At 32.3% G+C, this 16,547-nt stretch overlaps 2 protein-coding genes across 11 annotated transcripts; both read right to left on the minus strand.

The window, feature by feature from the left end:
• Positions 1–1,111: 1,111 nt before the first annotated feature.
• LOC107839604 lies at positions 1,112–9,429 on the minus strand. Of its 10 annotated transcripts, none has more exons than XM_016683161.2 (19): positions 9,291–9,429; positions 7,971–8,075; positions 7,793–7,868; positions 6,545–6,822; positions 5,266–5,385; positions 4,391–4,485; positions 4,221–4,270; positions 4,042–4,101; positions 3,838–3,896; positions 3,470–3,564; positions 3,299–3,348; positions 3,129–3,185; positions 2,924–2,982; positions 2,534–2,628; positions 2,364–2,413; positions 2,201–2,257; positions 1,994–2,052; positions 1,673–1,768; positions 1,112–1,465 (listed from the first exon to the last, which is right to left on the minus strand). In XM_016683161.2, coding segments are annotated over exons 4-19 (1,035 nt in total). In that variant the 5' UTR covers positions 6,547–6,822; positions 7,793–7,868; positions 7,971–8,075; positions 9,291–9,429; the 3' UTR covers positions 1,112–1,434. The 10 variants fall into 10 exon arrangements, with proteins under 10 accessions (XP_016538647.2, XP_016538646.2, XP_016538645.2 ...); XM_016683160.2 differs by having other exon boundaries at positions 6,545–6,834; XM_016683159.2 differs by having other exon boundaries at positions 6,545–6,868.
• On the minus strand, positions 8,988–10,016 carry LOC107839605 (cactin-like). Its single transcript, XM_016683171.2, has one exon. The coding sequence runs from the start codon at positions 10,014–10,016 to the stop codon at positions 9,339–9,341; it is 678 nt and encodes a 225-aa protein (XP_016538657.2). The 3' UTR covers positions 8,988–9,338.
• Positions 10,017–16,547: the final 6,531 nt, after the last annotated feature.

Below are 16,547 nucleotides of genomic sequence, written 5' to 3' on the forward strand. Positions count from 1 at the left end.
TGATGCTTGAAAGTTGAATGGCTTGATGAAATAAAAGTAATGTCTCATATTCATATTTATAATTTGAATTATGTGGTATATATACGGAAAGAGTTATCCGATTGAATCGGAAAGAAGATTCACAAGAGGAATCAAACTAATTACTCCCTTTGATAAAGTTGTACACGGATGGAATTTACAGACATGTGCTTGTTGGGGGATACTTACATAAGATGAAACCTATTTTTCCAATGATATATACATACATTGGCCCCTTGTGCATTGTGGATTCTTCTTTTGGGTCTTCTCCAGATGGGACAATGTTGGGTCATCGAAGCAATGGACCACATATATTTACATAAATCTGCTTTTTGTTAAAGCCCAGGCAACTTTTTCTCATGTTAGCCTGATAGCATTAGAGGGATGCAAGGACAAATGCCACCAAAAATCAAAATGGAGGAATACATTTTTTTACAGAAAATCCACAGCAGAAGATTCAGCAATTATATAAACAGGGTCATTACATTGTACAGAATACATATTGAAAAAGAAATTGAATTCTCATACACTCCTTTTCGATAACCACAATGTCATTAAAAATAGTTTCATTAGATTACTTCAAACCACAAAATATCTATATATTCGAGCAAACCACCAAATGACACTATATTTCGCCAAACAAAAAGATGCATTAACAGTGCATTAGAACACAGAAGATAGAACAGGTTTGATTCTGGTAAAATATACGATTAAGAAAGAGGAAAACAGTGGTACTAATTAATCAAAATTAGTGGTCTAACTATGCCAGTTGTGGATATGTGTGAAATGAGGACATATTTTGGCCCACCAAAATAACAGTAGGGACATGAATGGACCAAACCATAAAAAAGGCAACCAAGAACAAATATCACAAACTACTCCAGGAACATGATTCCTCATTGAACTTATCATGAGGCCTATGATGCAGGTCTTTGCAACCATCTCCAAATCAAATTTATCAAGTATAAAGTAAGGCATCACAATAATGTCGAATTAGTAACATGGTTCTGCATTAAACTTGAAGAACTTAATAAAGACATATGGTTTAACAATAGCTTGGATATATCAACAAAACCGCAAAACCTAAACATCCTTGAAAACGTTCAAACGCTTGCTGCTTATTATGGTATAGCTTGGATATGTCAACAAAACAGCAAAACCTAAACATCCTTGAAAATCCTTGAAAACGTTCAGACGCTTTCTGCTTATTATGGAATAGCTTGGATATGTCAACAAAACAGCAAAACCTAAACATCCTTGAAAGCGTTCAGACGCTTTCTGCTTATTATGGAATTGTAAGCGATAACAAAAGACGAAAAAAGAAAAAGACAGAATGCGAATATTCCATAGTGAACCGAATTTTTGCCCCACTGCTACTTGCCAATCAATTCCCTAATGATCTCATTCTTTTCATCACTACTTGGGCTTGGGCTTGGGCTTGGAAAGGCTGCAACACAAGAGATACAAATATAAAGCAGTTGAGAGTACACAATGCTAGTTCTATTTTATTTTTAAGCAGTTGAGAGAGTACACAATGCTAGTTCTATTTTATTTTTAAGCAGTTGAGAGAGTACACAATGCTAGTTCTATTTTATTTTTCTTTTGGTTTATAATTCCAAGAATACGAAGGTATGAAAAACAAAAAGTAACTTACAAGAAGTCGGGATTCAGCTTGTATGCACGTAGAATAGGATCCACCGGTAGACCAATGTCAGCCCATCTTGGATCATATAGCGTATATGGAGTAGGACTGCATTTCAAGCCACCAATTTAAGAATTGAGTTCATGATTTTAATTTCTTTTGTAATTTTCTGGTATTTTTACAGGCCATCACATAGTATAACAGATGTTTATGTACGGTTTGGATTTGGTTTTACATACTTTACGATTATCTTCGTATATCTGAATAAAGGTGTTTCTAATTTAAGAAAATATATATGTTAAAGCTTTTCTAATCTAAAATAGGGAATGCTACCTGATCACCCCAGGATAACCTCTCTTGCTCTGTCTATGTTCTTTCTCAACAACTTCTCTCTGCATTCATTTCATAAAAGATGAAAAATTAGAGACATAACACTTACCTATTTCTAAAAAGTTACGTATATAAATTTATTGGAAAATTTAAAAATTTTAAATAGTAGACTGGTTAAATTACTGAAAATAAATTAGGGATGAGACATACTCCAGAAGGAGAAGATGATTCATGCAGCTTTGGCACTTTACTACGCGCATGGTCAGTCTGCATTTATTTGCATTATTCGACGATGAGCATCTTCGACACAGTATCAAAAAGAATTATAAATTTACATTAACAACTCAAGAAAAGAGATAATTAGAGACTGTACCCTTAAATTATTAGCGGTTGAAATTTCATCACTTGTCGCTTTTGGCATTGCTGCAATACAAGGGATACAGATATAGAGCAATTGATATTACATAATGCTAGTTTCTTTTTCGCTCTACTTTTGGTAATAATTATAAGAATACAAGGGTATTAAAAATAAAAATAACTTACCGAGGTTTGGATTCAGCCCGAGTGCACGTAAAATAGGATCCACCGGCAGACCAACGTCATTCCATCTTGGATCATATAGCTTATATGGAACAGGACTGCATTTCAAGTCACTAATTTAAGTTCATGATTTTAATTTCATTTAATTTTGTGGTATTTTACATACTATCACACACACAGTCAGCATAACAGATGTTTATGTAGGTTTTGGATTTGGTTGAGACAAAAAATATGGAGGAAGTTGTACATTTAAATTATTATTAGAGTAGAGAGAAAATGAAAAGTAAAAACCTACATATTTTAGGATCGTCTTCGTATATACGAATAAGGTGTTTCTAATTTATGGAAATATAAATTTTAAAAGCTTTTCTAAACCAAAATAGGGAATGCTACCTGATCACCCCAGGGTAATCTCTCTTGCTCTGTCTCTGTTCTTGCTCAACAACTTCTCTCTGCATTCATTTCATAAAAGATGAAAAATTAGAGACATAACACTTGCCTATTTTTAAAAAATTACATATATAAATTTACTGAAAATTTTAATTTTTTAAAAGTAGACTGGTTAAATAACTGAAAATAAATTAGGGATGAGATATACAACAGGAGGAGGAGAAGATTGATGTAGCCTTGGCGCTGTAGTACGTGCATATTCAGTCTGTATTTATTTGCATTATTAGACGATGAGCATCTTCATCACAGTATCAAAAAGAAGTTTAAATTTACATTAACAACTCAAGAAAAGAGATATGTGATAATTAGAGACCATACCCTTAAATTATTAGCGCTTGAAATTTCATCACTTGTCGCTTTTGGCATTGCTGCAATACAAGGGATACAGATATAGAGCAGTTGATATTATATAATGCTAGTTTCTTTTTTGCTCTTCTTTAGGTTATAATTATAAGAATACAAGGGTATTAAAAATAAAAAATAACTTACCGAAGTTTGGATTCAGCTCGAGTGCGCGTAAAACAGGATCCACCGGCAGACCAATGTCAGTCCATCTTGGATCATATAGCTTATATATAATAGGACTGCATTTCAAGTCACTAATTTAAGTATTAAGTTCATGATTTTAGTTTCTTTTGTAATTTTGTGGTATTTTTACATGATATCACATAGGTTTTGGATTTTGGTTTTGACAAAAAATATGGAGAAAGTTGTACATTTTAAATAATTATAAGACAAAATGAAAAGAAAAAACCTACATACTTTAGGATTGTCTTCATATATACGAATAAAGGTGTTTCTAATTTATGGAAAAATATATTTTAAAAGTTTTTCTAATCCAAAATAGGGAATGCTACCTGATCACCGCAGGGTAATCTCTCTTGCTCTGTCTCTGTTCCTGCTCAACAACTTCTCTCTGCATTTATTTCATAAAAGATGGAAAACTAGAGACATAACACAACCTATTTTTAAAAAGTTACACATAAAAATTCACTGAAAATTTTAATTTTTAAAAAGTAGACTGGTTAAATTACTGAAAATAAATTAGGGATGAGACATACTACAGAAGGAGAAGATGATGATTGATGCAGCCTTGGTGCTTTACTACGTGCATATTCGGTCTGCATTTATTTGCATTATTATTAGACAATAAGCATCTTCGACACAGTGTATCAAAAAGAAGTTTAAATTTACGTTAACAACTCAAGAAAAGAGAAAATGTGATAATTAGAGATCGTACCCTTATGTTATTAGTGCTTGAACTTGCATCACTCGTCTCTTTTGCCATTGCTACAAGACAAAGGATACAGATATAGAGCAGTTGATATTATGCAATGCTAGTTCCTTTTTTGCTTTCTTTTGGTTTATAATTATACAAATACAAGGGTATTAAAAATACTAATAACTTACAAAAGATTGAATTCAGCTGGAATGCACGTAAAATAGGAATTTCTGATAGACCAGTGGTAGCCCATCCTGGATTGTATGGCTTATATGGAGTAGGCCTGTATTTCAAGTCACCAATTTAAGAATTAAGTTCATGATTTTAATTTCCTTTTAAATTTTGTGGTATTTTTACAGGTCATCAATAATTAGTATAACAGGGCTCAAAGCCACATTAGGTTGATTCATCACAAACTGATCTGTTGGCGCTTGATGTTTGTGATGATGTGATTGATAATGTTCATTAAATTGCCTGTAGAGGCTACATTTTTCAAAAGATATAAACAGAGTAAAAAGATATGAATAAACCATAAGATGCAGAGTAACTAAAAACGTTTTATAAAAGTAGCTGATAACATCCATGTTTGGAATGACTCAAAAGTGTGTTCAAAAGTTAAATTGAGAAAGAAAAAAAAAAGTTTCTTTAATGTAATATACACTAGTAGATGAGTTAAATTGATGCAATTCACTGTGACATATTTAAAATAGAATATGATTTCTCATGAAGAATTTTTTGATGTCATTAACATACATTTGCACAACCTCTTCGTGTATATGCAAACGAAGATCGAATATGATTTCTCATGAAGAGATTGTTAAGAAAAATTCACAAATAAATCGTCTCTTTAACATCGTATCCTCTGACTAAAGTAAATGAACCATTTAACAAAGGGATCCTTTCATTGTGTTTCTCAGAAAGTCCAGACATCTGAAACCTCAATGCACTAAAAACATGAGACTCAATGCACTAAAAACATGAGATTTCTAAGTATTCTTTTATGAATAGGGATGTTCTATTGTGTAAACAAACTTATTTAAACAAAAGACCAAATAACTACTACCTGCGGCTGCATAGTATGGATGATTCCTGCAAAATATTTGGGTCAGTTTGGGAGTCAAGATGGTCGGGAATTTGTGAAACCTCCTCAACGTGACTTGTGAAATTATCATCGCATTGGGACCTAACTTGGGCATAAAACAAATTGTTAGAATCTCTTACATAAGCGAGTGTAAGGCCTCACTTTTTTTCCCCAAAACACATATGAGAATTAAGAATCGTCTCTAAGTAAATAAAACTAATTATTTTCTCAACATCTAAATGTGCATAACTTATTTTTATTTATAAGTTTGTATAAGTAAAAGGGTAGCCCGGTGCACTAAGTTCTCGCTGTGCGCGGGACTCGGTGGAGGGCCGAACCACAATGGTTTATTGTATTCAGCCTTACTTGCATTTCCGTAAGAAGCTGTTTCCACGGCTTGAACCGTTACTTCATGGCAACAACATTACCCGTTATTCCAAGGATACCATTAAGAAATGACAATTACATATGATATAGACAGAAGAATGAAAACCTTTATTTAGATGTGTGAAGACTGTCTATCCGTGGGCCAGATTCTGCAAAAATCTAAATTTTAAGATTCAAGGGTGCGGATTCAGGGATATACCCAGGTGCTGGAATTCGGCCAAAAATTTAAAATTATAAAATAGAAAGAACTATGAAGATTTCTAAATTTTGAGAGATATCATGTGGAAAACTTACATGTTTATGTTGTAAAAACAATCTTTCATACTCCAACATGGGCGCTAAAAACATAAATAATTATCAAAGAATCAACATGCTAATAATTAATTTAGAAATTATACTTCTCTATTATTATGAGAAAGAAAACAGTCATAAATAGAAAATATTGACCAAGAGAAAAAGCTAAAAGATTGAAGGTATATATCATTTTCCATGCCTTAAATCTGTTTTATCATTAATTTTGAGAAATCAAAATCTCAAATTTCCCCCCAAATTTGTCCGTGGACTCTGATCAAAGTATACGATGTGCATTGAGTGGGACCACACCAACACCCGTGTCGTGTCAACACGGGTGCGGCAACAAAAATGCAGAGTACACGCACCGTAAGAATTTACTCAGGAAATGCAGAAATAGTACTTCAAGATCTTTTAGATCCTAATGATTTAGACCTATTCAGGACAAATAAATGATGTTAAAAGGAAAAAACAAATGTTACATTATGAGCAGACATCGGAAAATGAAGGCAATTCAAACCATTATTAAGGTCTAAGACATATAACAGAGAGAATAAAAAGAAAGCAAGAGAAATGCTCTTACATGGTGAAATCAAAGAAACAAGAGAGAAAACCAGAGAGATCGTTGAGTTTCGAGTTTCGACCAGACGTTTCTGAAAGCAGGGATGATCCAGAGAGTTGCCCCTCCTATTCGAAGTCGTATGGCTGTGCCCCCCAAGAACCCGACTTCCTTTTGCTCTTTCTTTGGGATTGCCTCCACGAACCCCCCCACTTAGGAGCCCTACTCATATTCCAAAGATGCTACATATGCATCTTATTTTATAGTGATCAGAATTTAATCCGATCCCATTGTAGATTCTCCTGATCATATTACTAAAATTGCTCCATTAATCATATACTCCCTGGCCTTGAAAGATTTAGAAGATCGTTGAATTTTAATGTGTATTATTCACATCTTGTTTCACTATTTATACAAAAAGGTAAGAGATATTCTACCAAAAATAGAAGATGCTAATTGTAATAAAATCCTATCAACTTAATTACAAGAATATTACCATCCAAGATATTGGTCGAAGCATCTAAGTCTAGTTTACTAAAGTGAAACATCTTTAGAATTAAGAGAAAGCAAATAGAAAAAAATTAAATTCTAAGCATTTGAGAGAATTAAATATTCATCTTCACTAGTAAGAATATTTTCTTGAATGAAATTAAATTGTAAGCATCTGAGTGAATTAATGATACTTCTAAACTAGTAAGAAAGATTGTTTTAGATTGATATTTTAAATTACCTTCACATGATAAATGTTCAGAATTAAGGTGGGTGCGACAAACTGCCTCGAGCTCTAACTATATCTAATTATATAGAACATTTAAAGAGAACTTTTGAATTACGTATATTATTACTTTTAGATTCTATATTCTCTTCTGGTCCACAATATTTGACATACTTGGATACATACAATTACTTTTAAATTTTGGCGTAGACTAGGAAGAAAATAATTTTTTTGTTAAGGAAAGTTCAAAAAGAAGAAATAACAGGTCTTTAATCAAGCAAAGCCTCAAATATTGTCCAACATTTTCAAATCTCAAATATCATCAGCAATCAATTAACTTGGAATTCGTTCGTCAACATCTCCCCTCAAACAAACAAGTATAAATACACTATTAAATCTTTAAGAAGAGATAAGCTTGCATACTACGCTAATGTGGCAAGAAAATCACCAAACGTTTTCAACACCAAATATCAAGAATTTGAGTCAAGTACTCTCTCCAAAGTACCTGCTTGTTTAAATGATAGTCGAATATATGAGCTAAAATAAGTCTAGCATACCTTTGTCCAACAGCATGGGATGAAATGTTTTGGTTTCTTCTCATCAAATAGTTCCTCCGGCGGCTACTGGCAAATTCTAAGAAATGAGAAAAGATGGAGAGACAAGTTCATCGTTACGATGACACTAGTCAGCTATAATTAAGAAAAACTTAAACTGAAAATTTTGCAACACGCTTACTGGTGCATTTATAAGCTTGAACCTTTATGCTATCTCCTCTAAACATGTTATTTTCATGGAACATGTCTTCACGATTATTTTCGGGGACAAGTTCTCTTGCTGATTCTGCAAGATCACGTTTAGGATAAACATAAATTGTGCATTACAATACATGAACGATATTGGCATCAGTGTAGTTTCACGCATGTTCGTCCTACCATAGATAATAAACACAATTACACTTGAATAAGAGGAATTATGTGAACTGATTTTTGTTAAGTTGAAATTAAATTCACTGAATTAGTTACACAAGGATGGGAAAACTGAAACTGTCAAGCCATTTGCAGAACCAAAGGTCATTGGGATTCAAAATACATGTAGCCTTAACATAACACTAGAAGTCTAGAAGGAAGGTTGACGTGAATAGAAAATAAGTGCATAAAAGAAAACGACAGACTAAATTCAAAACTAGACAGTGTAAGTACTAGAAGCACTTGGGTGTAAATAAATAGGAAAATAGAATATAAACAACATGCCACTTCCTGTAACTGTCCTGAACATATCTGATACATATAATTTGTCATGCACCTGTAGCTATTCACTAAACAAAGAGACTCAACTTAGCTTTTTCCAAATACATCCTCATCCCTTAATTTTACACTTCGTTCCAGATAACTTTTCTTTTCCATATTGACAATTTTCAATTTTAATTTACATATCTGTAATTTATAGTCAGGAAAAGATTAAAATCAGCCAGCATTATTAAGCGGATTTTGATGCCTGATTAGTATACCCTAATCCAGATTTCTTGAAGCTAATATATAGCCCCCAGAAAGTTGGAAATCACATAATTAAATGTGAATACTTACATTACATGAAAAAAGAAGCTAATATATAATCCCCAGCAAGTTGAAAGTCACATAATTACATGTAATTACTTACATTACATGAAAAACGAAGCCTCCTAAATACAACTACGAAACATGACAAGATACAAATCAAGCAACAAAAGACTTTGAACAAATAATGACTAAGATATTATCAATCTCCATTTCAAATATAAACATTCAGCATAAAGAACCCATCTATCAAATAAAAGGTGCCCATATGTTGCTTGGATGCACAAGTAGGAAATCAATTCAAAAACTTATCCATGGAAATGCAATAGTGGTAATCTGATAGTACGATTCACTTCAATGAGAACCGTGTTCATCAGTTGTGTATCATACTTTATGGCCAGTTAACAAAGTTCTTCCTTCTTGAATGAACATCACATACAAGCTGGCCTAGCAAATACAAAAACAAGAAATGGATAACAAAATGCTGAACTTTGCAACAAACCATGTGCTTGGTGAGGCTCTTCAACGACGGTATCAGTAGCGCTTGAAGTTAAAGTACAAATGCAGAATTCCTCGATCGAACATGCACTTGAACCCCATTTTTATGAGATAACTCCCATTCTCTGTTAACAATTCGGAAAGCTATATCCTCATAGGGAGGGCCAACATGGAATTTTATGATGCAGGTATCAGCACTATCTCCATCCTTCTCTATGTCGTAACTTGGAGCTCTTGCTTTGTCAACAAGATCAGGATAAAAAATATTAAATTTGTATCCCAGCACAATCTTTGGAGGTGGGTTGTCATGATCATAATGAGTTTGATTATACTTGTTCCATTCATAACCAGTATGAACACGGTTAAAATACTTCGGCTTCCTTGGCCTATACTTGTCATGCCACCAGTACACCTGTGAATAAAGATTAATTTCATTATTGGAGCCAAATGTTGCATCCCCTTCCTCCATTGCTCCCATAGTTCTAAAAGTCTTCTTCTCAAAGTTGTCTTCCGCTGGAGTTGGTGGTGAAATCTTATTTTGGACACCTCTCTCCTCCAAAACAGCCATACGTTTCCTCTCGAGTATTGCCCTATCTTCTTCAGGATCAACTGCTTCTTCTTTACCATCCCCGTGCATTAAAGGGCGAAGAAGAATCCGCTTCTTCATCGTCATCTTCTTGCTCATCCTCCACCTCCAACATGGCTCGAGCATCATTATGCTCATGTTCATCAGTCCCGTAATGTCTCTTCCACCTCTACATCACTGCTCTCCAATCGTTTCTCAGGCAAATGACTAGTATACCCTTTCCCTTGTAATAAACACTTCACATCTGTCTCAATGTTGGAATGCAAACCCCTCTCCTCTACAAACACTTCCTCTCAGCGTACTCGTGCTTTCTCCATTGCCTCCCTCTTCCTAGCTTCAGCCAATTCCCATTCACAAACCACCAAAACCGCTTCCCAATACTGTACACACAATGGCGTTTCCCAATCCAAATCAATATGCAATTCAATAGCCTCTTCAAGTTGTTCCATCTCTCTTACGCCTAAACCCTTAAACACCAAATAAGGCTCATCAGTATCTCCACATCAAAATCTAACTCTCCAGAACGTTCCAATTGCCTAATAAACACATCAATAGGCTTAACACGGCCTTCACGAATACGAATTTCACTCTGATAAAAATGAAATTCTTCTTCCTTCTTCTCCCAATCATGAAACTCAACCCGTGCTCTTTCTCTAGCTAACAATTGTAACCCTTCTTCTCGTTGAATTTTTCAATTGCTCGTTCTTCTCTCCTTATTTTCACCTTTTCAATTTCCGCCATTCTTTCTATCTGCCTTTTCTTCCACGCTTTCATCGACAAGTTATCAATCGGTACACCTAAAGTAACAATATCTCGTTCAATTTTCTGCCGCCATACAAAGTTTTGCTTCAAATTCGAATCACCAAATAGATTTGAAGCGTTTGAGTAAACGGAAACTTTCTGCGTTTTCAATTTTTTCGCTACTTTGATTGCCTTTTTCTGTGCTTTCTTAGCTATGGACAACGCAATTTCTTCTTCACTAAGATCGGCGCCGGCGGAGTTTGCCGGACGGCGACGAAACCATTGCGGCGAAGGAAATTGAATACTTAGGAAAGTTAATTATTTTTCTATTATCCAAATCTAGCTAGGTGCATTTTCAAATATTTTTGAACAATTAGATTTGGATGAAATTTTGATTAAAGGGTTCAACATGATTTCGTCATAATTTTTTGAAAATATGTTTCTTTTCTTTTTTAAGATAAAAACATGAAATATGATTTATACCTCTAAGTTTAAAAAAAATATTTTAAAAAATTTATAGCTATAGGTTTGATAACAATAAATTTTTTTTGGAATGAATTATATAATTCTTATTCAAATATTGTAACATAATATTTAATAAATTATTAATAATATAATTACTAGCTATTATATTTTGTAAATACTATTAGTTATTAATTCACTGATTAAGAAAATAAATAATAACAATGTTACTAACTAACTATTTTTTAATATGGTATTCTTATATTCGATTGATAATCTATTTAATTAAAATATATTTAATGATAGATTGGATTTATAGGATTGCAAATGGAGTCATGATTAATGGACCTTCTTAATAAAACTATTTAGGATAAATTTTAAAAGAAATTCAAAAATTAGATTTTGTTACAAACACCACTTTTTCTTGATTTGGAGATCTTTAAAATTGTTACTATTAAAACTTGAAAATTTTCATAATCAAATAAATATTATCAAAATTTTATTAAAAATTACTTATAATATCTTTGGTCAAATAAGTCCCCGATTCTCTCTCAATTTATCTTTTCCTCGAATACTTATCCATAAAAGGAAAATACTTTTTTAATTAATTAAAATGTAAAAATTCAAAATAAAATATTACAGGTGTATAAACAACATATATCTTACCTATATAAGCAATATGTGTGTACATATCTTGTTTATATAGTATGTAAATAATACTCTCTCTAATTTAATATGAGTAAATTGTTGAAATGTGTTAAATCTTAAGAAAGATCTTAAAAGAGATATTTAAGGACATATATTAAAGAAAAAAAATTAATATTATCCTTTTAATTCATTTCAAGCTCTTCTTAAATAGTGCAAGAATCTCCTAGAATAATGTTAAGTAACTAAAAATCTAATTAAAAGGAAGAGTAAAAATGGGAAAAGATAGTAATGTACTTTTAAACTTTAAAAATTTGCTTATTTTATACTATCAAGAAAAACTTGCACCTATATTGAAAGTTTTTTTTGTTAGAAAAAAAAATTAATTAAAAAGGTAATATAAAAGAACTGTAATTAACGTTTTCTTAATTTTGTAAATTATAAAGTAATTTAAAATAACTATATTTAGTAATATAGATAATTAATATGAACAAAGAATCATTATAAGATATTGAATAAATACTCATATCAAGCCTCTAGTTTGTTGTAGATACTTTTTTTTGGTTCATAAAATGGAATTTATGAAAGAAGCATTGGAAAGCAGGTAATAACATTTGTAATAATACCCCTCTTGTCCATTTTTATCTGTCAATTATATTAAAAATAATTGTTGAATTTTACTTGTCTAGTTTATAAATTTAAGAAATAAAATATGTGTCTATTTTATCTATATGTCTGTTTTTATTATATTGTACTTATTTCACATTATTTAGATGACTTATAAAAATAACGGGATGATAGAATAAAATTATCCTTTTATTTATTAATTTTTAAGGATATGTTAAGTCAAATATAGTTGGGTAAAAATTTAACAAATGAGATTTTTCTTGGAAAATAAGTGAATTAGATTAAACAAATTAGCCTATGGAGCAGCTAAATCCCTAAAATCATAGGGATATTAAATTTTTAGATTAGTATTAACAAATCTTTAAATCAAAATACCATAAAAAAACTCTATCATATACCCCTCTATTCACTTTTATTTTTTCTCATTATTTCGAAATAAAATTTTAAATTCATTTGTCACATTTAATATATCCAAAAGAAGGTATTTTTTTTTTCATGTTTTATTCCTAACACTCCAAATCATTATTCATAATAGTACTAAAATGAATTAATAAAACTTGACAAATTTTATAGTCAAATAAATGTTGCCAAAATTTATCAAAAATTACTTGCAATGTCTCTGGCCAAACAAGTTTCAGCTTCTCCCTCTATTTAACTTCTCCCAGAATACTTATCCATAAAAGAAAAAAATATTTTTTAAATCAATTAAAATGTAAAAATTCAAATAAAATAAGATAAAATATTATGGGTGTATAAACAACATATTTTACCTATACAAACGATATATATGCATGTCTTGTTTATATAGTATGTAAAGAGATAATACTCGTTGTAATCCAATAAAAGTAAATTATTGAAATATGTCAAATCCTTAAAAAAGATATTTAAGGACATAAATTAAAGAGTATTTTTTAAATAATATCCTTTTGACTCTTCTCAATCTTTTCTTAAATAGTGTAAGAATCTACTGGAATAATAGTAAGTAGCTAAAAATATAATTAAAAATAAGACCATTCGGGAAAAAGATAGTATGCACTCTTAAACTTTGAAAGATGTACTTGTTTTTAGCTAGAAAAGATTCACACTTATACTTTTTTCATACTTTGCAAACTTATTTGCACCTTTAGAAAAAGATTAATCGAAAAGGTAATATGAAAGAAATTTAATTAATTCTCTCTTGATTTTATAAATTAATAAATAATTTGGAATAACTATGTCTATGTTTAATGAGAAAATTGAAGGAAAGGTGTCTTTTAAGTCTTGAATGAAGGATTGGTGATATTGACCAACAGATAGAGTCAAACATCATTAGGAAATTTGATTAAATTAATTGTGGACTTGATTAATATTTTTAAAATTTTCTAATCTTTCAAAAATACAAATCAACTCAACTCACACCCCTCTTCAATCCTAATCAACCACTCTCTTTCTCCAGCTTCTCTCAACCAACAGTTCTGCAAAATTTCTCCCTTCAATCTCCTGTGACAAATAATCGGGCGAGTTCCTTTTCGACTTTCAACCGTCAATCGACGTGAATACTTCTTCGGCGACAACAACTTCGAGTTCTTCGTCCTCCTATTTCCTTTTTCACAGGTAAAAAATTATGAAGAAACAGAGGAACTTGAGCCAACTACTCTTCTGGTATTGAAATGTGGACTGAATAAAATCCTAATTTCTGGCATTTCTGCATTTCTTCTTTTCGTTGTCGTACTGTTGATTCGAATTTATTGGTGATTTTATCACAGTTGATATTCTTAGTGTGTATGTGTGTGTGTGATATGTTGGTGTTGCTGGGTTGATTTGTTGTTTATCTTGGTAGAAATAGTATTGCAACAGTTGAAACATCTGATTTAATAGATGAAACATATGATGCAACAGATGAAAATCTGATGCAACAGATTAAAAATCTGATACAACTATGAAATCTAATGCAACAGGTGAACAATTTAACAGATCATTCATCTGTTGCGACAGACGACTCTTCTGTTTGGAAGAAATCTAAACAATATTGATCCAACAGATAACTGATTAGTGATCTGTTTTTATTCTTTCCAACGGTTTACTCTTTATTTTAAAATCTGATGCAACAGATTAAAAATTTGATGCAACTATGAAAATCTGATGCAACAAGTGAACAATCTAACAGATCATTCATCTGTTGCGACAGACGACTCTTCTGTTTGGAATAAATCTAAACAATATTAATCCAACAGATAACTGATTAGTGATATATTTTTATTCTTTCCAACGGTTTACTCTTCATTTTACAACAGATTAGGACTGTTTTTATTCTTTCCAATGACTTACTCATACAGGTCGGTTATCTGTTGCAACAGATAACATACATGATGCAACAGATTAGTGATTCATTTTTATTCTTTCTAACGGTTTACTCATTCGTTGCAATAGGTCGGTTATATGTTGCAACAGATAATACCTGGTGCAACAGATTAGTGATATATTTTTATTGTTTCAACGGATTACTCATCCATTGTAACGGGTCAGTTATGTGTTGCATCAGATAAAATATCAGGTGCAACAGATAGTGTTGTTTTTATGGTTCCCACGTATTACTCATCCGTTACAACAGGTCGGTTATATGTTGCAACAGATAACATACCTGGTGCAACAGATTAGTTGTCTGTTGGAACTGTTATACTACTGTTATGCATTAATCAATTACAATCTATGTTATGTTCCTGTTAATTTAAGATAACATGGCTCCCAAAATAAAAGAAATCGAATCAAGTCCAAGTAAAGGAACAAGTGCAGCAACTCAGCTACATCCACCACTCTATGAGCTTGCTTTACAAGCGTTATTTCAATCAGAAGCAGAAGATAATGAACACGGGGAGGAAGAATCTTCCAAAAGAGATGATCCAAATGCTAATAGCCCTTCCATCGAAAAGTTGGTCAAAACCTTTAGCATTAATCGTTACCCTGTGAGAATGCAGTGCGATGGTGCCACAGATTTAATGGGTGATCTCATGGTTAAGTCAGTCATGGGAAAACCTTTCGACGCCTTCAGAAAAATATTTCGAGAACAAAAATTTGATTCTTATTTCAGGAAAAGCTGCTTTGGGAAATATCTTGATTTGCTGGAGGATAATAATGCTCCTTTTCAGATGAAAATGGTATATGATCTTTTCAAGCGCAGGTTTATGTATGAAAACAAAGATAAGATGGATGAGGTATGGATAAATTACTGTGGCATGCCTATTTGTTTTGGTTGGGAGGAGTTTACCATAGTTACCGGACTAAAATGTTATCCTCCTTCTCCTTCTCAAGTTATACCTACTCTGACCCCAAAAAAAGCACCTCGCACACCTAAAAAAGGAAAAGACAAGTCGAGTGATCATGATGACCTGGTGTCCATTGCTGGTCCAAGCTTCAAAAACAAAAATCTGATTGAAGCGGTGAAAGGTAAAGGACTTTCAAAGAAGCACAAACAATCATTGTGCTTGGTTTGGTTTGTACATAATGTTCTTTGGCCCAGAGACGTTAACAACAACATAAGCCTCGGTTTAATAAATCTCTCCGAGGATCTTGAGGCATTTAACAGCTATCCTTGGGGTTACAAAAGCTTCAAAATGACTGTCGAATATTTGTTGACTCCGTTAACGCAAAAAATAGTCAACTTATATGGTTTTTCATGGGCCTTCATGGTAAATATTTCTTTTATCGTGATATGATTCATTATTTTTTTATTCAATAATGCTTTTGATTTATTGGTTTATGTTATAGGCTTGGCATTTAAAGCCATTCCTTATTTAAAACAACAAGTGAACTACCAGGAAGAAGTTTCCTATCCAAGAATTCTGAGATAGTTGTCGGCCAAAACCAATAAAAATGCAAAATTTCTTGATCTCTTTAATCCCCCCATGGAAGCAGTAAGTCCTATTCTAATCAAGTTTTTTTTTAACTAATGATTAAATGATTTCATCATCATTCTTAATATATATACCGATTTATTTTAGATTGTCCATTTGTGGCTTGTTCCGACCAACCGAGAGTTGAAGTGTCACGCCCCAAAATCCCATCGGGCCGGACTAGCACCCGAAGCCGAGAAGGCCTGGGAGAACCCGTTCAAATATTTGTACTTTCACTTACATGTCACCAAAAAATTGGACAGCACTTCGTTGCATATAGAAAGGTCTAATTACCTGTATCAGCACAACACGCACAAATATATATATATAA

This window comes from Capsicum annuum, chromosome 8 (genome assembly GCF_002878395.1).
Source record: "Capsicum annuum cultivar UCD-10X-F1 chromosome 8, UCD10Xv1.1, whole genome shotgun sequence".
Classification (NCBI taxonomy): domain Eukaryota; kingdom Viridiplantae; phylum Streptophyta; class Magnoliopsida; order Solanales; family Solanaceae; genus Capsicum; species Capsicum annuum.

Coding starts and splice junctions, on each gene's coding strand:
- LOC107839605 (XM_016683171.2), bottom strand. CDS start 10,016: ATGAACATGAGCATAATGATGCTCGAGCCATGTTGGAGGTGGAGGATG.
- LOC107839604 (XM_016683166.2), bottom strand. CDS start 8,034: ATGTTCCATGAAAATAACATGTTTAGAGGAGATAGCATAAAGGTTCAA. Junction 7,869..7,970: donor TCAAGCTTATAAATGCACCA/GTAAGCGTGTTG, acceptor CTCATTTCTTAG/AATTTGCCAGTAGCCGCCGG. Junction 4,271..4,390: donor CCAGCTGAATTCAATCTTTT/GTAAGTTATTAG, acceptor TTTGTCTTGTAG/CAATGGCAAAAGAGACGAGT.